We start from the raw sequence: 24,057 nt of genomic DNA on the forward strand, positions 1-24,057 counted from the left end.
TTTTTGCTATGCACTTTCCTGTGTTTTATTTTTTAATGCTAATAAATTAAATAACTTACCAACTAACACTGGTGTATAAAAGAATATATCACTTATATATTTAAACTGTAGGATAAAACCAAAGGGCCGGATTTTTAAAAATGTTATGAGCGCCGGGCCTATTTTGAAAAGACCCGGCGATGTGCGTAAAGCCCCGGGATACGTGTAAATGCCGGGGCTTGCAGAAAGGGGGCGAGGGTGGTCCGGGGGGGAGGGGGGGTGCTTGGGATCGCGCGCTGGCAGTCGGCCGGCATGCGCAACTTATTCAGCCCCAGGGCCGAAGTAAGTTTTGAAATAGAATCGAAAAAAAGAAAAAGGTAGGAGGGGAAGGGAAGGTGGGGTGGGGGTAAGGGAAGTTCCCTCCGAGGCCGCTCCGATTTTGGAGTGGCCTCGGAGGGAACAGGGGAAGGCAGAGTGGCTCAGCGCGCACAAGGTGCACAATTGTGTACCCCCTTGCACGCACTGACCCCGATTTTATAACTTGTACACGCAAGTTATAAAATCGGGCGTACATATGTACCCGCCAGGTAGCACGCGCACATGTGCGCCCACGCACACCCTTCTAAAATCTACCCCAAAGTGTAAAGCAGGAAACATTCTCTAAATTGTCTTATTCTGGCAGAAGGTTAACACAGGTAAAAAAAAAAAAAAAAAAAAAATTTGAGGAAAAATATTACATTATAAATGATGGCAGTTAGACCAAAATGTGACCCATCCAGTTTGCCCAATTGAGAAATCATCCTGTTTTGGTAGATTTGCATATAAAATTCCCAGTTGCAATCCAACACAAACTCCCTCCTTGTGTCTTCACCTGATCTCTCATATCTACTCAAGCATGGGCACGTCCTTCATAGTCATCAGTTTTGGCCTTCTCAGCTCTGCAGTCTTACCATTGCGATTTTGGGTTGTAACTGCTGCTCTGTGCAGATAATCCCAGTGTATTTCATTTCCATCCTCTTGCCATTATAGATCCTCTGTGCTTATCATACACATTTTTTTAAATTCCATTTCCTATTTTGGTCTTCACCTCCTCAAGAAAAGCATTCCAGGCATCCATCACTCTTTCTGTTGAAAAAAAATATTTCCTGATGATCCTGAGCTCTTGGAGTTTCACATCATCACCCCTAGTTCTGCACTTCTGTTGAAAAAGGTTTTCCTCTTGATTGAGCTGTCTCTATCCAATCCATTCGTAGTGAAGCGATTTAAACACTTCTCCCCAAAACAGTTGAATTAAAAAAAAAAGCAGTGGTGGCTATGCCAGTTATTGGAATCAGTTTTCTCAAGTTCAGTTTATCAGAATTATTTTTTATTAGACTTGATGTACCGCATATAAAATCAAATGATCCAATACAAACATCCAAATCAGTGTGGTGGTGGTGCAGGATAATGTAACATATTGCATATGCTAATCCATGCATTCTAATTCAATAAGGGAGTGATCCACTTCAGTTACAGTATCCAATTGTTGCTGAATAGGCCTTATTTTATTTATATTTATATGTCTATGTTTGAGTATGCGTGTATGTGTATATTGATAGATTTTACATCGTCTTTTTGTATTCTTTGTTATAGCAAAAGCTCAAGATGGGGCAGCTATGGAAATGCAACCCTTGAAAAGTGAAGAGTGTACAGATGGAGAAGATAAAAAGAAAGCAAATTTGCCAAAGAAGGAAAAATCAGTTCTTCAAGGAAAACTTACAAAATTAGCAGTTCAGATTGGCAAAGCAGGTGGGATCCAGTAATGTAATCCATAAATTATTACCTGCATTAGCATTTCTTTCCTATATATATATAAAATATATAGCAATTGGGAGCATTTGTTTTCCTTTTTTGTGGTATAAAATCTGTTTAGCAACAAAGTGGCCTAGTTCATCAAATGTTTCACAAATATTTTAAAAATAATTTAGACCAACCTGCACATGCTTGATATTGGAGACAGGGCTGAAAAATTGCAATATTATGCTCTTATAATGGGATGTATGCTAATTAGTATCAGGTTACAAATTTTTTATTTGTTAAAACTATAACTTGATAGGAGGAAAAAAAGAATTGTCTCATTTTCACAGCTAGAATACAGAATTAGCTGAGATAGTATCATATACTAAAACCAGGAGTTCATAGGTTTGTGCATGGAGCACTAGTCTTCAGATAAGCTCATATTAAGTTACAGGCAATTATCCATCTGTTTCTTCTTTTCCTTTAGTCTTCAATGGAAACTGGTTTTGTCTGAGGACATGGCTTAATGGTCCTTCATTTGCAAATTCCTGGGTTTTTTCCCCTTTTCTTTCTGCTCACATCCTTTTGTCTAACCCAGTATTACTGTGATTGTTCTTTGCTTGAGAAGCATGGATTTTTTTTTTTTATTGCCTCTAGATTCTGGTACAAAGTGTGCTTGCTGTTAAGCCAGCCAAATGATACTGGTCTTGAGCAATGACTGGGACACTCCCTCTTTCTTGTGGGTAGTGAATGCTGTCTGCAGTATCATCAGGAGTACAAACAGATCTAGCACAAGACTCCCACATGTGAACATGACCATGGCTTTGGTCATCAGTGGTGCCTGCATATTTTGATTTAAGTTCCTCCTGATTCCATCATTGTAATTTTGAATAAATCAAGGTGTTATGCTAGCTCTCATTAGACATACATATGGACATCACATTCATGTCAAGTGTGACTACAGCACACTTGTGGCATGAAATAAAAAGAACATAGTGGGATGAGCTTTTGGGGGTTTGTTTTTTTTTAAAGAAGAACCAAGAAATAGTTATCATCTTAAACATTTCACATACTGTTTGCCATAGGTTTCATTTGTAGTTCGAGGTTCCTTCTAGAAATTGTACATATGTGATTCTTCCAGATTGTCAGCAACTGGTTGCATATCTTAAACTTTCCTCCCTTTTTTCATCTGTTTTCTCGTAATTGCCTTGATGTTTTTCAGTCCTTTTTTAAACCCATCCATTGTACTAGGCCATAATCCTGTATGTTCATGGCTCCTTTATCAGTTCCTGTTTATGCTTCTCTTGATTCTATGCAGGGCTGGCACTGCCATTAGGTGAACTAGAGTGCCAGCTCTTGGATAAAAACTGCCAGCACAAGCTCCTGGCTGCCAGCAGAGCCCATCCTTCCAGCTGCCAAAGAAGCCTGGTGGGGCTGCAGGTGAAGCCCACCTCACCGGTGGAGTTGCTGGGGTCTAGCATGTGCTAGAGGGAGTGTGAGCCATATGCATGTTATATATACACATTTGGAAAGGAGAGAGTTTTTGTCCCCCCCCTCCCCCCTTCATTAATCCACCGCAGTCTTGGGATGACTGGAAATCAAAAGTTCCCAGGTATGGAGAGTTGAGGGATTTTTAAAATCTTTATTAGTTGTAATTATTGGATGTTTCGTATATCTGCTGTTCTGAAATATTTTATTGGTGTATGGGAAAGGTTTTTTTTTTTAATTTGTATGAGTTTTTAATTGTTGGATATTTTAGCTGTTTTGAAATACTTTTATTAGTGGGGTTTTACTTATGATTTTATTTTTCTTGATTTAATTGTTGGAGGAATGGTGGTGTTTCTCTCCCCCCCCCCCCCCCCCCCCCCCCCCCCTCACTCGGGACTTTGTTGAACACCTTCTGAAAATCCAAATACACCACATCTACCGGTTTACCTTTGTCCACAGGTTTTTTCACCCTTCAAAAAAAATGTAGGAAATTTGTGAGGCAAGACTTCCCTTGGGTAAATCCATGCTGGCTGTGTCCCATTAAACCATGTCTATCTAAATGTTTTGTGATTTTATTCTTTATAACAGTTTACATGATTTTTCCCAGCATTGAAGTTAGGCTCGCCGGTCTTTAGTTTCCTGGATCACCCATGGAACCCTTTTTAAATATCGAGGTTACATTGGCCATATTCCAGTCTTCAGGTACAATGGATGATTTTAATGATAGGTTACACATTAATTAAAATAAGTCTGAAATTTCATTTTTTAGTTCTTTCAGAAACCTGGGGTGCATGCCGCCCGGTTCAGGTGATTTACTACTCTTCAGTTTGATCTGGCTTACCATATTTATTTTATTTATTTAGATAAACTCCTCTTAAATATTTAAATATTTAAGAGAGTTTCAGTACTATGATGTGGATGGAATCCAAATTGATATTGGTCAAGAAGGGAGTGATCTTCTAAGTGGTTAGATAATTATTTTAGCACCATGGATTCATTGATCTTTGAAAGAAAAGAAAAGGACGAAACTGGACAAAAGTTGTTAAAATCTGTATGGGGAACAGAACAATTCTTCTGTAGATGGTTTAACGGCAGCTGTTTTCAGGGAATCGGGCATGGTACCAGAGGATAAGGAAGAATTGACAATATGGGCAGTAGGTAAAGTAATGTCATCTTTAATCAATTTAAGTAGAGTGGTTGAACAAGGTATAAATGGACAAGATGATGATTTCAGCTTTGATTATAATTTGTACAATTTTGGTACTGCTTCGGTTTTGTAGATATCCCAAGTGTAATCAGGTGTAACAGAGGGAATAGTAATAGCTGATGTGGGAAAAGAATCAAACTTTTTGAATGTTTTGCTGAAAGTGGTGACCAAAAGAATCATATAATTGTGGTGAGTTCGCCTCAGGATATTTACGTCCAGAAGACTGTTACTTCGTATTATACTTAACAGTACTAAAAAGGGCTTTGGGATTATTATTCAATTCTTAAATGCGTTTGGTATAAAAGGGTTTTTTTCTTTCAGAATGAACAGTTGCTCTATATAAGGCAAGTTATTTGTTAAATCAAGGGCAGAAGGGGTTTTGTTTCCTCCAAGTGCATTCAAGTTGATGAAGTTTTCTCTTGTGAACAAGTGTATGGGTAAACCAAGGGGTGTATGAAGATAGTTTATGGAATAAATTTTTTTGAGCAATTTTATCCATAGTATTGGTAAGAGCTAAATTCTAGATATGGACCATGTCAGTAAAATTGGTTTCCAGTAAAGCGGATATCAGTGGAAGAAGTTCCTCTTTGAGGATCTCAGGTTTGACGTGCTTCCCTTTCAGGCAATAGTAACTGGGTCAAGAGTAAATATTGAAGATTTGAATTAAATAATGGTACTAAGCATTGATCAGACCAAGGGAAGTCTAGGATAGACATATTAATTGGATCAAAGCTGAAATATGAAAGATTAAGAGAGTGTCTAAAGTATGTCCAGCCCTGTGGGTAGGAGCATGTATAAATTGTTGCCAATCAAGGTGGTCATTAATGTTGAGAGTGTTCAGTAGAATGATAAAGAAGTACTTGGTCCATGTAAATTAAAATCTCCTAGTATTATAGTTCTTTCTGGATGTGGAAGTGAAGTTGAAAGGAATTCGATCAGAGGGGAGCAATTATGAGCTAAGAATTTAGAGGACATTATACCACAGAGGTCAAAGCTATGACTAGAGGGTAGCATCATTTCCAGAGAGGATGGTATTTCAATTGGAATTAGAGAGGAAAGGAATGCTTATAAAAAAAATAATTAAACCACCACCACGTCTGCAAAAGCGAGGAGTGTGGTGGAAAATTCAATCCTGAGGGCAGCACCGATTTAGTAAGAAAATATCCTCTTCAGAAATGCAAAGGCAGTCAGGATTATTTGAAGACAGTAAACTGTGAAAATAGGAGCTTTTTAGAGATTGAACGAGCATTTACTAAGGATAAACTAATGTTAGTTACAGTAGTAGAATTGGAAGATATCAGGGGAATATTAACCAAAGCAGATCTAGGTCTAACAGGAGGTCTTCCAGGTTCACCGTGATTTGGTTCAGTTCATCTGAATCATCACCCTTGAAAACAGTCTATGGAACGTTATCGCCCCAACATTCTCTTCTGTAAACATTGAAACAAAGAAATCATTTAATCTTTCTGCGATGGCCTTATTTTCCCTAAGTGCCCCTTTAACCCCTCGATTATCTAACGGTCCAACAAACTCCCTCGCAGGCTTTCTGCTTTGGATATATTTAAACATTTTTTATTGTGAGTTTTTGCCTCTACGGCCACTTTCTTTTCAAATTCTCTCTTAGCCTGTCTTATCAATGTCTTACATTTAATTTGCCAATGCTTAATCCTATATTATTCTGATGAATACTTCTTCCAATTTTTGAATGACGATCTTTTGGCTAAAATTGCCTTTTTCACCTCACTTTTTGGCCATACTGGCAATCATTTGACCTTCCTTCCACCTTTCTTAATGAGAGGAATACACATGGACTGTGCTTCTAGGATGGTATTTTTTAACAATGTCCATGCCTGTTGACACTTTTTACCTTTGTAGATGCACCTTTCAATTTTTTTTTTAACTTTTTCTCATTTTATCAGTTTCCCTTTTGAAAGTTTAGTTCTGCAGCCATGAATTTACTTACTGTCCCCCTTCCAGTCATTAATTCAAATGTGATCATATTATGATCACTATTGCCAAGCGGCCCTACTGCCATTACCTCTATCACCAAATCCTACACTCCACTAAGAATTAGATTTAAAATTGCTCCCTCTTGTCAGTTCCTGAACCAATTGCTCCATAAAACTGTCATTTATTCTATCCAGGAACTTTATCTCTCTAGAGAGCATGTCTTGATGTTTTACTTACCCATTCAATATTGGGGTAATTATTACTGTACTACCAATTGGGTTGGTTTCCCTTATTTCTCTTAACATTTCAATGTCAGTCTCACCATCTTGGCCAGGTGGAAGATAGTATACTCCTATCATTCTACTCTTCCCCAACACGTAAGGGATTTCTACCCATGAAGATTCGATTGTGCATTTAGTCTCATGCAGGATGTTTATCCTGTTGGACTCTCTGCCATCCCGGACATAAAGTGCCACCCCGCCACCAAGATGTTCCTCTCTGGCATTTCGATGTAATTTGTACCTTGGTATATCACTATCCCATTGTTTATCTTCTTTCCACCATGTCTCTGAGATGCCAATTATGTCTCTCACTGCTATGCACTCTGAAGTCAATTTTAAGACCCATCCATGTGCGAGTGTTTCCTGATGTGTGCACATGGACACAGCTATTTTATAATATGTGCACATTGGTGCATGTGTGTTATAAAATACGATATCCGCGCATGCATTTATGGGCAGATGGCCTCCTCCGCCCGCAGGGGGTGGAATTTTAAATGCCCATGCACAGCGCCATAAATAGGGCTTCCCCATTTCCCTGTACCCCTACCTAACCTTCCTACCCTTTCCCCCTCCTCCCCTCCTCCCTGACCCCTAACCCCTTCCTAGCTACTTTTTTTTTTGTTTGATTACTTACTGCTGCAGAGGAGCAGTAAGTAATCTCCGTGCGCCGGCCAGCTGCCAGCGCACACTTCCCCGGGACAGCATCGAATGGTATTGTCCTGGCCCGGCCCCCACCCAGACCACACTCCAGGCCCTACCCTTTCTTTGGGCCACGTACTTCTGCGCATAACGGGGGTTACGCACATGGCCGGGCCCTTCCAAAAATGCGCGCGGTGTGCGCAAGGCTCGGTCACGCGCATAACCCCTGTTGCTTACGTGTGTGGCCCTTTGAAAATTCACTTGTCTAATTCTCCCATCTTAGACTTCTGGCATTAGCATGCAAACATTTCAAAGTGTGTTTTTTGTTTGTATTTACATTCTGCTTTTCAGTTGACAGGGATAAAGTGGAATCTTTTAGCTCAGGTGAGTTTTTAATTATAGGCACTTGGACTACTTTTCTTATTATTGTAACCTCTCTGTTGGGATGCCCTACTCTGTTTCATTAGTATCCTTTGAAGATACCTCCCTCCAAACCATGTGCTGCTGAGCAAGTGTCTGCTTTCCCCTATGATTTAGTTTAAAAGCTGCTCTATCTCCTTTTTAAAGGTTAGCGCCAGCAGCCTGGTCAACCCTGGTTGTGGTAGAGTCCATCCTGTCGGAAAAGTCGCCTTCCCCAAAATGTTCCACAGCTCTTTACAAAACTGACTCTCTTCCTTGCACCATTGTCTCATCCTCACATTGAGACTCTGGAGCTCTGCCTGCCTCTAGGGACCTGCATGTAGAACAGGGAGCATTTCAGAGAACGCTACCCTGGAGTTTCTAGATTTCAGCTTTCTACCTAAAAGCCTAAATTTGGCTTCCAGAACCTTTCTCCCATATTTTCCTATGTCGTTGGTGCCCACATGTACCACAACAGCCGGCTCCTCCTCAGCAATGTCTAAATCCTATCTAGGTGACGGAGTGAGGTCCATCACCTTCGCATCAGATAGGCATGTTAACAGGTGATCCTCACGCCCACCAGCCACCCAGCTGTCTACATTCCTAATAATTCACCAACTATGATGGCCGACCTAACCCTTCCCTCCTGGGCAGTAGCCTTGGGGGAGACATCCTCTGTGCAAGAGGGCAATGCACCACCTGGAGAGCAGGTCCTTGCTACAGGATCATTTTCTGCTGTACCATGTTGATGCTCTCCGATCATGAGACCTTCCTCCTCTAAGGCAGCACCAAGTTGCCAGACTGGAGTTGGGACTTGGCTATGATGTCCCTGAAGGTTTCATCTATATAGCTCTCTCTGCCTCAGCTCCTCCAGGTTGGCCACTCTAGCCTCCAGAGATCGGACTTGTTCTCTGAGAAACAGGAGCTCTTTGCATCAGATGCACACGTACAATTTCTCACCAGTGGGTAAAAGATCATACATTTGACACTCTATGCAGAAGACTAGGAGGCCCTCCTATTGCTGCTGGACTGCTGCCTTCATCTTAAATTTATTCGGTTCCTAGTTAAGTTTTAGGTCTCTATGGGAGTAGTCCTATGTATAATTAGGGTCCTTTAAATATATTATATCTGGTAGTGACCTACAAGAGAATGAATAAACTCTTGATAAGGTGTGGGGAGTTTCTGAATTTAAGTTAAAAAGCAGATTAATTACGGTACTTTTTTGTGTGAAAGTGTGACCTGCCTACAAATTAAAGAATGAGTGGAAGGGTTGGGAAATACAAACACCCAAGCTTCTGTTTTTTGCCTACCTTTCTAACTACCTGTTTAATACAAAACACACAAAACTCCTGGTATTTGCCTGTCCTCTGACTAGGAATTCAATACAGACCCACAAACACTAAATAATGTACCCCATAAGAACATGGACCCAAGAAACAAATCGGAAACCGATCCAGTTGGCTGTATTAGAGTAAAAACAATAGGAATCGGATGATCACACGAAGCCCTTTATTATGTGCCCGACTCTGGCCGAGTTTCGCTCGTAGAGCTGCCTCAGGGGCAATTCAATTGGCAGGATTTAAACAATGCCTGCTGGGCTGCTGTCACATGTACACTGTCACAAAATCACGTACAGAAATATATTAATTCCTGCGGAACGTACTGAACATCATTAAGATGTAATATATATCTTTGCAGTTTCCTATCTTGTGATTGATTAAAATGCATTTGTCTTTCCCAGCACTTGTATAGGAAACTTCTTATGCAAATAGGGGCTGAATCTCCAGCTAAAGAGGCTTCCTGTGGAACCTCAGCTTTTATGTATAAAGGAGCTTGATCTGACAGGGAAAGCCCCTCACCTACTCACTAATCTTTACCTCCCTCCCTACCCTACAGACCCTGCTATACTTACCTTTCTGGTCCCCTCCTGTCTTCAGTGCCAGCCATTTATAAATGGGAGCGGTTCAGCCGAGGTCACAGACTTCAGCTGAAGCAGTGCTATTTTTAACTGGTTAGCACTGAAGAGAGGAGAAAATGAGAATGTTAAGTATAGCAGGGCCTGTGAGGAGGGTGGAATAGTGAGTGGGCTGAGGACTCCTTGGATTCCAGGGCAGAGCCCCCTCTGGCTCGGGGAATCCCAGGCTTGAGTTAGCCTAGCGCTTTAGCTCTGAAGTTTTAAGCTGGAAAGTTTAGCTCCTGGATCAGAGATGGAATACAGTTAATACGCAATTCTGGGGTAAGTTCAGGAGCTCAGGTCTGGGACTGCGCTGGCATAAGGCCATAAACTAATACTCGCTCCAGAAATATGAGTTACATATTCTACCTGTGACCCAGGAGTTAAATTTGAATTAAGCCTTCATGGCGTTAACGCACCTCCCTGTATTGGGGAATAATAGCTAATTCCTTTGTTTAAATGGGATTTGCATGCAGGTGCTCTAATTTTTGTATATATTTTTTGAGTAGTGCTAAAATCCTTATTAAACTGTGAGTAAACTTTTGCTCCATGTTTCTCAGCCTTTTGTAAACCAGGAACTGGCTGGATACCTTCTTTTAATTGCATGGACCAGTTGTAGCACTGATTGGGGGGATGGGGGAGGGTCCCCTAAAAATCAGAGTTGGAGGAGGATAATCCTCCCTCCTCCACTTGGTCTTTTAACTTCATGGGTCAGTCCTGCAACTAATCTGTCACTTTAAGAAATGAACTTATTTCTTAAAAAGAAAAAGCCCTTCCCTGCCAGCCAACAATTTTGTCTTCAGAGAAGAAAAAGATAACTCCCTTTGCTTTCAAGCTAGCTACAAACTGATCATTGAAAAAAACAAATCCTTCCCCTTTTCCCTTCCCTCCCAATCAGCCATCAGTTTATTAAAGAAAAAATAATTCCTTTCCCAGTCAGCCAGCAACACTGTTACAATTAATACCTCTCCCCTAAGCACTTTTTTTTCCCCATTTGGGGCCAATCCCAAAGCCCTGATACCTGGGAAGGGAACCAACTGTAGCGTAATGAGCCTGTGTGACTTTGAGTCACCATATGAGCCCCTTTCTGGCTTTTGTACAGGAAGCAGAACCTGAGAGTGGAACAGAGGCAGAGACTGCCTCACGCAGGTCGATTAACATTAAGCTCCAGCTACTTCCTTCCAGAGATGGGCCCTATCTGGAAAATGTGGGGGTGAGGCGCAAGAGAGAGAGAGATAGGGAAATGTTTCTGCTGGCTGTGATGGAGGATGCAGGGCAGGTCATGTTCCTGCAAGGACTGTGTCGCTCAACAGATTGACAGAAATGCTGCTAGGGACCAGTGCATGAGAAACACTGGTTTAGCTCACAAAAACATGCACTGAAACATGAGTAAAAATGTGTTCTTTTTTTTTTTTTTTTTTCCTCTTTATTTATGATTTTAATTCACAAAATAAAATCAAAATACATTTCAATAATGTTCCAACAATGAAAATTATTTTTGAGGAAGAAAGGTTATCATAATTACAACTTAAATGTCTAATAATCATACCTTAATCACCTTCTTCCAGTTACCAAACAAATCTGGGGAGCCACTATAAGCAAGAAACTTTTTTAGAAATAATTTTAGAACAAAATTAACAGAAGTAAGTCGACTAAACATTAAGTCCAACAGTATCCTGACTAGAATTCCCATCTCTTTCTACCTGAGCCCTCTGACCTTCTAAGAACTTTTCTAAATCCTGTGGTTCATAATATATATACTTTTTATCATTCACCCACATTATGCACTTACATGGAAACCTTATGTACAGCAAAGGGAAGTTAGACTTGCCCAGGACACCAGAGGCCAATGTAATAAGGTGTGCTAAGCTTAGAACACATTTTTTTATGTCATCTACACGTAAAAATGTGTTCTAAGCTTAGCACACCTTATTACATTGGCCTCTGGTGTCCTGGGCAAGTCTAACTTCCCTTTGCTGTACAGAGGGTCAGGACTTAGGGGTCTGATGTGGAGTAAACTCACGTTTCTGGTGGCCAAAGTTATTTTATTGCTTTGTCCACTCTGATAGAAGCAGCTAGACACTATCACACTGGGCACAACAATAGTATAACATGGCCACCAGAAATGTGAGTAGTTTTACTCCTGCTCTGACCCAGGAGTCCAGCATTAAGAAAATGTGGTTTCAGCTATCTGCCCTTTAACATACCTCCCTGTATTACTGAGGAATAGCTAATGCCTTCTTTTACATGGGATTTGCAGGCACCCTTGCTAATTTTAATGCTGGTTTTTACTCTTGGTTGCCAGAGTTAACTTAGTTCTGAAAACTGCACGCTAAAACAGGAGTAAAAACCCTGTGGGCTAATATTATTGCCTTATTTTACCAGCCCCCTGGTGATTTGTGGGGAAATACCATTTATTTGACTTCCCACATTTATTAATCTGGAGTGAATGCGACACTTAGAGGTCAAGCTTATTGCACTACAGGCATGTTGGCGATGGCCATGGGATCAGATCCCAGTAATTAGATCTGCAGAAGGGTGGCTTGGACCTCACATGCTGTTACTAAATAGTATTGCTGACTCTCTTCTCTTTTTATGTGGATGTCTTAATCTAGTCCATGCTTTCTCAATACTTTGCCTTTTTTTGAGGGGGGGGGATAGGGTTTGTGCTCTTCCCCCTTGCATTTTTCTACATCTACCCTTGTAGGACAATTACCTGGGTAATTCCTCACCCACACTCCCCTTTGCTCATTGAATGTTATAAGGACTTCTGCTGCCCCTTTAGTGACAGCTGCTCTCCTACCTTACATCTGTCTAGCCTAAACCCATATATCACCTTTATAATGATTCTATATTCTGGCAGCCACTATGAGCAGGATACCCACGACTGTCTATATTGCAGCACTGTTTCATTTAAATTTAGCTTTTTTTCTTAAATTGTTTATATTTATGGCTTCTGATTTTAGGTTTTAAGCAATAAACACCGATAAAACACCCCCAAAAAAAAAAAAAAAAAAAAAAGGTTTATTGGATAAACACCGGAAAAACACTATTTCCCTTAGTACTTTCTCACCTCTCTCCTTGCCTGGCTTAGATCCTCCACTCTGTTTTGGGGCCTTTTCTCTGCTCACTATGCCTCATCTGTACAAATATGTGTTTGTAACACATATTTTAACAGGTAGCCGGCAATAAGTAGCTCCACTGTGAAAAACACCAGTAAGCACTCATTTTTCTACTCTGAAAGAACCCCTGATTAGCTGGAAAAGAAACACTACATTTACTATTTATAAACATCTAAGAATAGAAGCCCTTATTATATTTTAATATGTAAATACATGTTGGAATGTTCTCTTCAGGTTCTTCATATGTATCTTGAGTGAGTTTGAAAACAGGACTTCCTTTCAGTTTAACTGTACAACAGTGCTGCTAATTATAAAATAACTTTTATTGTGTAACTCTGGGTTATTTTCAAACATGTTAGACACAGAATGAAAATTGTGTGTGGTGCTTTGTCTGTAATCATTGTAAAATGTTCTCGGGCATTTACAAATTTAAAGCAGCCTTTTCTTTGGCAGAAAAATGCTTGTCTAATCTGTGTTGTGTTGTATACCTGATAGAACTTATCCCAAAGTTTGGAACATTCTCAGACTTCATATTCACAAGGCGGTGGTAGCAACTGGAAATAAAAATCCTCAGACTAATTTTCTGCTTATTGAATAATAATTTGTATGGATTTCATCTTTAGTTGTTGAGATCCAATGCCTTTCTTCCTTCTTTCTTGCTCTTGCCTATCCATGTTTGGTTATTTGGTATAATTTCTTCAACAGTTTCTTTGCACTGACCACTCTACAGGCAAATCCTTGGCCAATTGTATTAATCTGTATTGACAGTGTCAAACATTTTTGTTTTTTTGTGCATGGATTTGATGTAGTGGACATGCCACAGTTCGGCTTGCGGCACTCCAAACTCTTGGTGAAAAACCATGTTTTTTTTTTTGTCAAAATCATTTTTTATTAAAGAACGTGTGTTCTAAGAAAATAACTTGTCCCGTTGATGACTTGGTGCGTGTCAGGGTAGCACACCAAGAAAACAAGTTTATGACCCCTCAGGATACTGCGTAGATTTATTTATTTATTTGCAGATTTTTCTATACCGACATTCATTTAGTGAAAAACATCACATTGGTTTACATTTAACAAGAAAGATAGCAACAGCACATAAGTACAATTATAGAGGATACAAGGAAATATTAAAACAGACTAGTAATTAGAGTAGTCAAGGATATTAAATAACTAATAATTGTAGCACTCTGAGGGGTATGGTAGTTATGGTAATCAAGGCTATTAAACATACAAGTAATTAAAGGAATTTAAGCAAGTTAAACAAGTTAAAACAAAAATTCAGTTAGCTGAGAGGGATTCCAAAAAGTCAAAATTGGCTGAAAGATAGTTGAGCAGGGGAAAGGAAAGGGATCATGGCAAGAGATAATTATAAGTGTAAAGAAAGGCATCCATAATGGTTGGCAATTACTTCGTTGTGTGAAATTAGGTAAAATTCAGGGAAATTTGTAAGAAGAGCCATGTCTTAAGTTTTTGCTTAAATTTTTTGGGGCATGATTCTTGGCGTAAGTCAGGGGGCATAGCATTCCAGGTTGTGGGGCCAGCTAAGGACAGGGCACGCTCCTTGGTAGAGGTGAAGAATGCGGCTTTATGAGATGGCATGTGTAAAGTGGCAGCATGTTGAGATCTGGGTGTCTGATAAGTTTGTGGAAGGACAGGGCGTTATTGAGCCAGTGCATATTTTCTGTATATAGTGTTTTGTATTGGGTAGCCAATGTAGTTCCTTGAGGACAGGTAGGCCCCTGCCTCCTTCCCATACTCCATTGTATATAGTAATTTAATTTATCTTTCGTTCTCCCCCTCTTTTTTTCCTTCTCCCAGTTAAGGCAACCTTGTTATAATGTAACTTTTATGCTCCCTCAAAATGTCACTTCTTGAAATGTTGGTTATAATTCTGCTTAGTTCTATGTAAACCGAGTTGATTTGATCTGTATCAAGAAAGTCGGTATATAAAAGCCTTAAATAAATAAATAAATGTTCAGATCTGCGGGTGTTTGTCAGTATGTGTGCAGCATTTGTAGAGGGGGAATGGTTGCTTTGGGGAGGCCAAGGAGGAGAGAGTTACAGTAGTCAATCTTTGTTAGGATTAGGGATTGAAGGACTGTACGAAAGTTGCATCTGAGGAGGAGTGGTTTTAATTTTTTTAGTGTGTGTGTAATTTAAAGTAACAGTCTTTTATAGTATTATTGATATGTTTTTTAAAACTAAGCTGGTTGTTGATAGTGACTCCAAGGTTTTTGGCATATTGTGCAGAGGTGATTGTGGGAGGGAGGACTAGGGGTGAGGTAGTATTATTATGCTTATGTAGGGGGGGAAATCATTATTTCTGTTTTATCAGCATTTATGGCGAGGTTGATATTAATGAGAAGTTCGCTAATAGCTGTGATTGCAGTATCATTGTGTAAGGAGTCAATGATGGGTATGATGATTTGGACATCATCTGCATATATATAATTCTAGGCAGGGAAATAAAATGCCCCAGCAGACTGGCTGAATTGAGATCTGGTCTGTGGGGTAGGTGGTAAATCTTTGTGAAGCAGGTGTGGAGAGTAGTTCTGAACAAAAACATGCAAACCTGTTTTAGGAAGAAAACTGATACTTCTCTGGCTAGACATCTCCATTGCTGAGAAGAACTTCTTCATGTCTAACTATTGATACTTCACGTAGCGAAGATCAGCAGAAAATCAGAGCATTCTTATTCACACAAATTTCCAGTCTAGAGATAGTAGATTTGGTCTTTCAAAAGATGTATGTTGAATCCTGGCTGCTCTCAAGGATTCTACCAGCAGGCCATACATCTCCAATATGGAAAAGATTATACATCTGGTGTAAGTCCAGGTCTGTTTTATTGGCACCATGATTGGTACTTTCCACAAACTTGTAAAAGATAAATATTTTACTACCCAACGTTCAGCTGTCAGATATATAGTGGGATGTTATGCCTTTAGAACAGCTTATCGAGGACCTTAGTTATGTGATACAATACTGATTTCTCACATAGCTGAAGCAAAAACCTTTTTTGAACCACTCAACTGTTATGTTCTCAAATACATAATGTGAAAAGTCATATTTCTGCAACAGCTTTCAGTCGGTGAGTTTTGTGCCCCTTTTAGTAGCTGAGTTTGCTTGGTTCCAATGGCCTTTATACTTTATAATGATATGTGAAATTTCAGCATATTGGAATGCTTGGAGAAAATCCTGACTAGCTATGAGACAGGTTGGATGGCCATTGATATGATGTTTGAGAGTACTATCTTCAGAAAGCTACAATTATTGATAGGTAATTACCCTTTACTTTTCAAATATGCATATTATATTCTGCAGTGTAGCCATAGCATGCCTTAGAAATTTGTGCCTTGCTCCTCTCTAAAGGATCCTTTTTACCTTAGTAGGGAAAACAGTTTGAAAATGTAATTTTTTTTTATTATTTTTAATTCCTCAGTGCACTGCTGCTGACTTCTGCCAGAGCATCTGTTTACAGTCTGTCCGTTGAGTTTTGGTTCAGGCAGAGTGGACGCTGTTGCATTAAGGAATCCTGTGAATAATTGCCTGATAATGCAATGCAATCCTTTGCACCACACATCATGCTCCCGTTTCAAAGCTACTAAAATATCCATTATTGGCAGCAATAAAATTAGAAATTTTTAAATTGTTTAAGTACTTCTGATCTCCCATCCCTTTTGTCTTTTAAGGGAAATGAGGGTGCTGAGTGAGGAGATGCATGTATAAAGTAATCAATGTTGAAGTTCAGTAGGCCAACCTAACTTTTTTTTTCTTTGTTATTCTTGAAGGTCTGGTGATGTCTGCAATCACGGTCATTATCCTTGTATTATATTTTGTAATTAATACTTTCTGGATTCAGAAGCGTCCGTGGCTAGCTGAATGTACACCAATTTATGTGCAATACTTTGTAAAGTTCTTCATTATCGGAGTCACGGTCCTGGTGGTTGCCGTACCAGAAGGTCTTCCACTTGCAGTCACTATTTCCTTGGCCTACTCTGTAAAGGTAGGTTTGGGGGGGAGGAGGGTATAATATAGAAATAATTATTTGTACTGGAGAACTGCTTTGCAAATCTCATGCGTTTCATCTATGAAAGGTAAACGGAGTACATAAAATTTGTCATGTAAAATCACTGAAGAATTTTGGCATGTTTAAATAACTTTTTCACTCAGGTTCAGTAACTTCACCAAAGGAGGCATAGTAGCTACACAACATTGTGATAAAGCAGTCTCAAATGGAAACAAATTAAAAGTATTTCATAATGTCTGAAACACATAACTTTAATGTTTTATTTCATCTCCTGAATCAAATTTTACTAGCACATTTGCATTGTTTTGTCTATTTCAATTGTCTAATCTCTCATAATCATTCAGAATCTGTTGTGAAAAGTAAAGCTACATTTAAGGAAAACCAAAAGACTCTATAAAATACTACAGTTCCTAATTTTTAAGACTTGTATGTATCTGGTAAGTTTTTAAATAGTCTGAAACACATTTGCAGGTGTGGGATTTGGAGTACCCTTGAGGTCTGAAGATAATACGGTACTACGCACACAAATTTCTCTCTACAGCTGTCATTTATTTTCCGCTTTTTCAGGCACTTCAAAGTGGGTTGCATTCAAGCACTGAAGGGTATTTCTCTGTCCCCAGAGGGCTCACAATCTGAGGCCTAGATTTATCATTTCTGGTGCTCCTGCCAGTGATGATGTGCGAAACATCGCCTGAAGCGCTACCTGCCCCTCGTTTTACTAAACCCTGCCCAAACTCCTCCCCTTTCCCTCATTTACATTTCAACATGGCAATGCGGTACTAATCGCGTGTGTTGGGGCATTATCCAGTGTGATAACACCCTAACGCCTGCGATAATGGCCCATCACGATTTGAAAAATTATCCCCTAAGTTTGTACCTGTATAAGGCAACATTTTTTCCCGTGTGTGTGCGTGTATATGTTTATATATATATATATATGAACAAGTATACCATGGGCTGGATGAGGTTGTGTTTAGAGAGCAATAATGAAAGCCATTTATTTATTTGATTTATATTTCATTTTTGACACTTCAGAGCTGATTACATTCAGGCACAGTACATATGTCCCTATCTCCAGAGCACTTACAATCTGTACTTGAGGCAATGAAGGGTAAAGTGACTTGTCTGAGGTCACAAAAGGTGGCAGTGGGATTAGCTTTTCCCTGGTTTGTCGCCTGCTGCTCTAACCACTATGCTAGTTCCTCCCCGCCCCCCCCCCCCCCCCCAAACGTTTAAAGTGGTGTTTCTCCTGCTGAAATGGGGACTTTGTCCCTGCATTGAGGGTGGGCAATAATCAATCTGCCACATGGTACAGCACATTGTTAGGCATTCCAAAGGGTGGGGAATGGAATAATGTGCATATTCTTGTATAATCAAAACTACATGTGGTTTGTTTCTGACGGAAAATTACTGGCAGAGAAAGCAGGCACAATTCTCTGTTGGTAATTTTTTAGGGGACAAGACAGAGAGGAAAAGTATACATACACTATTGCTTTCATTATTGCAGCAAACCCAAGGGGTTAAAATACGGGGTTTGCACTTTGATTTCTTTAGTTTGCAGTATGGTTTGGTTTATTTTGTTTTGTTTCTTTTTAAGAAAAGATAAAGGTAAATCCAGGGAGTGCTTATAAACTATTTTTAAAACATTAAATATTTGTTCTGGTTTATGCATGATACATAAACAGGAGCCCCAAGAAGTCATGGATTAATGGAGCAAATAGTCTTTTGGAAAAACTGATGCTGTTTTCAGTGGTGAAGACCTCTAAAGTAAACACGTTTATTTCAGTTTTAAAAATAGATATCAAAATAATCCTTTCTGATTTTGTAATTTTAAAAAATTCAGTGAAAGGTTTATAATATCCTTTGTTATCTATAATTAACTAGATGAATCTACGTGGTTAAGGACAGGTTGAATATGTTCTGCCATTGTGCCTCTGAGTTTGTGCTTTTCTCAGACTGAAATAAAGGGTAACACACTATATAGGGTGATTACCTTTTATTGAAATGCATTTCTTCACCAGCTTTTGGGCTTTAATACTCTCGTCCTCAGGTCCCAACTGAACTGTCTGTTAGAGAAAAAGTGAAATTACAATTCCATAACTGCAATAGAACAGCCCCTCTATACTTGGAGATTAGGATGATGAGTTGATTCCTTGGTTTTGCTTTCGGGGTTTCAACTCCTTTGAGCCCAGGGCATTAATCACTTTTTGCCAGTCATTACTGTTTAAGCAGCGTACTTTTATTGATGGTTGTGTCACAGTATATGCTGATGTTACATTTTGCTGAAAATAGACTAGTTCTGAAATATAGTCCAGTTACATGTAAACTTGTGTTGATCATTCTTTGAGTACATTTTAAAGCATGTTTAGTTTTAGTTTCTAAATTTCTTAGCAGTAGAAATATGCTGTTTTAAAATTTATTTTGAACATTTCTAACCTGCTAATCCTTAAAATACTTGTTCCTAGTGGCTACCAAATGAAATAAACAACATTGCACAAATCAAAAACATGAATTTTCTAGCGTGTAGACAGATGGACTCAGGACCAGTGGGTTTATGCTCCCCTGCCAGCAGATGGAGATGGAGAAAGTGGCATCACAGTATATATAGCCCTATAGTGAACCCAGCCTGCCAGTATTCTTAGTCTCCAGCAGATGGTGGATGTGACTCTCCCATTGGGGATTGCTTTGAGCTTTTTGGAAGGAGAAATTTGAAATTCTAAATTCAGGAAAAGAAAGCTCCACTCTTCTGCGGTGATACCTAAAGGTCCCCTTTCCCAGTTGAGAATTCCTGAGGTGATTTCCGTGGTCCCTCAGAGGTGTGCCTTAATCCGGTAGTTGGATTTCCTGGTGTGGACTTAGCTGCTAGTTCAGCTGAAAGGCAGTGGGTGCAGGAGGCCGAGCATGGTGTTGATGGTAGATGCCCTCTCTCCCTGCAGCTGGAGACCATCTTTGTACTCAGCTGCTAAATGCTGAGCTCAGGTAAGGTTTTAAAAAAAAAAATTTGTAACCTGAATCAGAGATAGAGGGATTTCAGGTCTTCCTCCAGTCTCCATTCTCGGCACGCCGTACTGACTGTCAATCCCACTCCCATTGGGGATGGGGAACTGGGCAGCCGGGTGGGTTGAACACCCTCCAGTGGGCTAGGCCCCACACTTAGGCTTTGCTCTTGCACACAATGGCAATCCTTTTAACACATTCTTGTGCATGTGCTACTGCCCTCTATAGGCTGTAGGTGGGTGCAGTGCGTCAGCTCTGCACATGCACTGTTTTTGGGCTTGCTTTTTACGTGCACAAACTTTTTTGCATGCTTAACTTGGCAGGCAGGTTGTGCATGCGCCCTGCTTGAACCGCCTTCTTGGTGCTTATTTTTTGGGACATTTCTTTTTTGAATGCAAACCGATCCAACGCATGCTTACTGCGGCGATGGCACCAGTAAGCAAGAAGCCTAGCGTCTTCCTATTTGTGTTGCTTGTCATATTAGGGCTTCTCAGCTTGACCTGGCATATAACCTGTGTCAGTGCTGCTCAAACGCTGAGGGAGAGTTGTCTTCCTTGGATTTTGCTAAGCCTGGCTCTTCCCATTCGGATGATGAGTTGGTCACTGCTTTGACATCCCAGAGGCAAATTTTAAAGGGGGTCTAATATTGGAAGGACTGTACCCCCTGGATCCAGCTCTGAGAGAGCGTTTGTGTTTTCCCAAAGTGGGTGCACTGCTTTGTGCTTTGTGCTTTTTCTAAGCGGACTACTATCCCTGTAGAGGGAGGAGCGCCCTTGAAGGATGTACATGATAGATGGATTGAGGCTATTCTTAAGCAACCTTTGAAGCAGTGGTGATGAATTTACAGATTGCCTCTTGTTGCGCCCTAGTGGCGCGATCTTGTCTGCTTCTCTCACAGGAGGGTTGATGTGTCTGGAGGGAATTCCAAAGTGTTATGGAACCTGCTGCCGCCTTTTTAGCAGACACAGGCTGTGATATGGTCCAAACCTCAGCCAGAAGAGTAGCTTCGGTGATAGTGGCCAGGTGTCAACTCTGGTTGTGAAATTGGTCAGCTGATAGGGCCTCCAAAGCCAGTCTTACCAGGATGCCATTTAAAGGCTCGCTCTTGTTTGGGAGCAAATTGGAGAAGCTAGTCAGTAAGTGGGTTGAGTCTCCGGTTCCTCGGTTGCTGGAGGATAAGAAACAGTTAGTGCCCCTTTGGTATGAGGGGTCGGCTCTGAGGTTCCAGGCGTTTTCATGCCTACAGAGGGGCAACCTTTCTGTGGACTCGGCCTTTCGGTAGGTCTCAGTCATCCCCAACAGCCCAAAAGAGGAGTGGGCTCGGGTGGTGGATCCTCCCGAGCTGCCCAATGAAGGTTTGCCAACCCACCGTCCAGAATAGAAAATAGGGGGATGCCTTTCTCTTTTATCGGAGGTGGGTCGAGATCATGTTGGACCAGTGGGTCCTGGAGGTGATACAAGAAGAATATATGCTGGAATTTTGCAGTATTTCTCGGGACATGTTCATGGTGTCCCCCTTGCCGCTCCCCACAGAAGACGCAGACAGTGGAGTTCACGCTTCAAAGGTTCCTCAGACTGAGGGTTGTGGTTCCAGTGCCCACAACTCAAAGTATGGGGCATTATTCCATTCATTTTTTTGTGGCCAAGAAGGAAGGCTCCTTTCATCCCATCCTGGATCTCAAGAGGGTCAACCGTCACTTGAAGGTGACTCATTTTCACATGGAAATCTTACGCACTGTGATAATGGCGGTGCAGTCAGGGGGGGGGGGAGGGGAATTTCTGACCTCCTTGGATCTGTCAGAGGCTTAACTTCATATACCTATCTGATTGGAACACCAGTACTTTCTATGCTTTGCAGTGTTGGGGCACAGTTATCAGTTTTAGGTGCTGCCTTTTGGTCTAACCACCGCTCCCAGAACTTTTTTCAAGGTTGTGGTGGTAGCAGCAGCCTTGCAAAAAGAAGGAATCCTGGTGCCACCCGTATTTGGACAGCTGGCTAATTTGAGCCAAATCTCAGGAAGAGCGCCACCTGGTGACACACAAGGTGATCTCCTTATTTCAGGAGCTCAGTTGGGTGGTAAACCTGTCCAAGAGCAATCTTCAGCCGTCCCAGTCGTTGGAGTATCTGGGGGTTCGGTTCGACACAGGACAGAACAGTTTTTCTGCTGGAAGTTCAAATTCAGAAATCGATGTCTCAATGAACATCATATCATGTACCTGACGGTGTGGTCCTACCTACAGCTGCTCAGCCTGATGGCAGCTACCCTGGAAGTGGTATTGTGGGCATGGGCGCAAATGTGTCCTCTTCAGTGAGCTCTTTCTTGTTGGAACCCGCAGTCTGTCAGGACTATGCGATTCAGTTCCACTTGCCAATGGAAATCTGCTCCAAACTCCAGTGGTGGCTGAAGGAGGATTATCTGAGAAGGGAGTTTTCTTGTCCTCTCCAACCTCATTGGTACTCATGACGGACGCGAGTCTCCACGGTTGGGGGGCTTACTCTCTGGAGTTAACAGCCCAGGAGTGTTGGAATACCGAAGAGTCCTGCTGGAACATCAATTGCTTGGAGGCCCAGGTGGTTCAGCTGGCATGCTTGCAGTTCAGCCACAGGCTGCATGATCAAGCAGTTCATGTGATGTTGGACAGCATGACAACAATGGCCTATATCAATTGCCAGGAAGGAACCAAGAGCCAGCAAGTGTCGCAGTAAATAGACTAGCTAATGGAATGGGTGGAAAGTCATCTTCAGATTATCTTGGCCTCTCACATTGCAGGAAAAGACAATGTAAGAGCGGACTTTCTCAGCAAGGAGAGTCTGGACCCAGGAGAATGGGTGTTGTCAGCTGAGGCATTTCAGCTGTTGATTGCTGGGGCCTTCCATTCCTAGACCTGCTTGCGACTTCTCGAAATGCAAAGGTTCCTCGATTCTGTAGTCACAGGAGAGATCCTGGTACCTGGGAATAGACGCTCTCGTACAGGTCTGGCCAGAAGACAGATTGCTTTATACCTTTCCTCCGTGGCCTTTGCTGGGCAGGATCATTCGCAAGATCGAAGGTCACGGGGGCTAGTACTCCTGGTGGCACCGGACTGGCTCAGGCATCCATGGTAAGTAGATTTGTGATGACTCCTGGTGGAGGCCCCCCTTAGTCTTCCGCCACGCATGGATCTGTTACAACAGGTTCCGGTTCTTCATGAGGTTCTGACTCTATTCTGTCTTACTGTTTGGACCTTGAGAGGGCTTGCCTGTTAAAGCATGGTTATTCCTCTGCGGTGATTGCCCCTTTACTCTGTGCTCGCAAGCTCTCCACTACCTTGGCTTATGTGCAGGTTTGGAGAGTTTTTGAGGCCTGATGTGAGGAGCAGGGTGTTCTTCCTCTTTCAGTTAAGATCCTTCTCATTCTGGATTTTTTGCAGGATGGATTGAATAAAGGATTGGCCCTTAATTCCTTGAAGGTGCAGGTAACGGCTCTTGCTTGTTTCAGAGACTTGGTGAATGGTGTTTCTTTGTCGTCTCATCCTGATGTGGCCTGTCTCTTTTAAAAGGGAGTGAAGCATCTTAGGCCTCCCTTGAGGTTACCGGGTCCATTGTGGAGTCTTAATTTGGTGCTGGATTTTTTGGTGGGCCCTACGTTCCGACCACTGCATAGCCTTTCCTTATGGTTGTTGACTTTGAAGATAGTGTTCCTGGTGGCTATATGTCCTGCGTGTCGAATTTCTGAGCTGCAGGCCTTGTCTTGCCGGGAGCCATTCCTTTGGGTGATTCTGGGTGCATTATAGCTGCCTACTGTTCCATCCTTCTTGCCCAAGGTATTCTCAGACTTTCATTTGAATCAGTCCATCTCCTTGCCATCCCTGGATAAGGTCCAGGATGCGGAGGAGTTTTGCCTCTTGCACTTGGATGTCAAGTGACTTCTGCGGTATCTGGAGGTCTCTGAGTCTTTTGGAAAGACAGATCGCCTATTTGTTCTCCGTGGCAGTAGTAAACTGAGCACTCTAGCTTCACAGGCTACCATAACTCATTGGATTAAGGAAGTAGTCACGGCCTTGTATCTGGATGCTGGAAAGCAGTTGCCTACTCAGGTTAGGGCTCATTCCACTAGGGCTCAGCCAGTGTCATGGGCGGAGGTTAGTCTGTTGTCTCCCATCAATATCTGCCGAGCTGCAACGTGGTGCTCCTTGCACACTTTTTCCAGGTTTTATCATCTGGATGTGCAGGCCCAGAAGGATGCAGCTTTTGTATG

At 41.4% G+C, this 24,057-nt stretch overlaps 1 protein-coding gene across 4 annotated transcripts in view; it reads left to right on the plus strand.

The window, feature by feature from the left end:
- The window catches only part of ATP2B1 (ATPase plasma membrane Ca2+ transporting 1), a 287,298-nt gene that overhangs the window by 169,740 nt on the left and 93,501 nt on the right, over positions 1–24,057 (plus strand). For all 4 annotated transcript variants that reach the window (XM_029601638.1, XM_029601641.1, XM_029601639.1 and 1 more), the window contains exons 8-9: positions 1,612–1,767; positions 16,584–16,798. In XM_029601638.1, the coding sequence (XP_029457498.1) occupies positions 1,612–1,767; positions 16,584–16,798 (371 nt within the window). The remainder of the gene's footprint in view (positions 1–1,611; positions 1,768–16,583; positions 16,799–24,057) is intronic.

This window comes from Rhinatrema bivittatum, chromosome 4, assembly GCF_901001135.1.
Source record: "Rhinatrema bivittatum chromosome 4, aRhiBiv1.1, whole genome shotgun sequence".
In the NCBI taxonomy this organism is placed as follows: Eukaryota; Metazoa; Chordata; class Amphibia; order Gymnophiona; family Rhinatrematidae; genus Rhinatrema; species Rhinatrema bivittatum.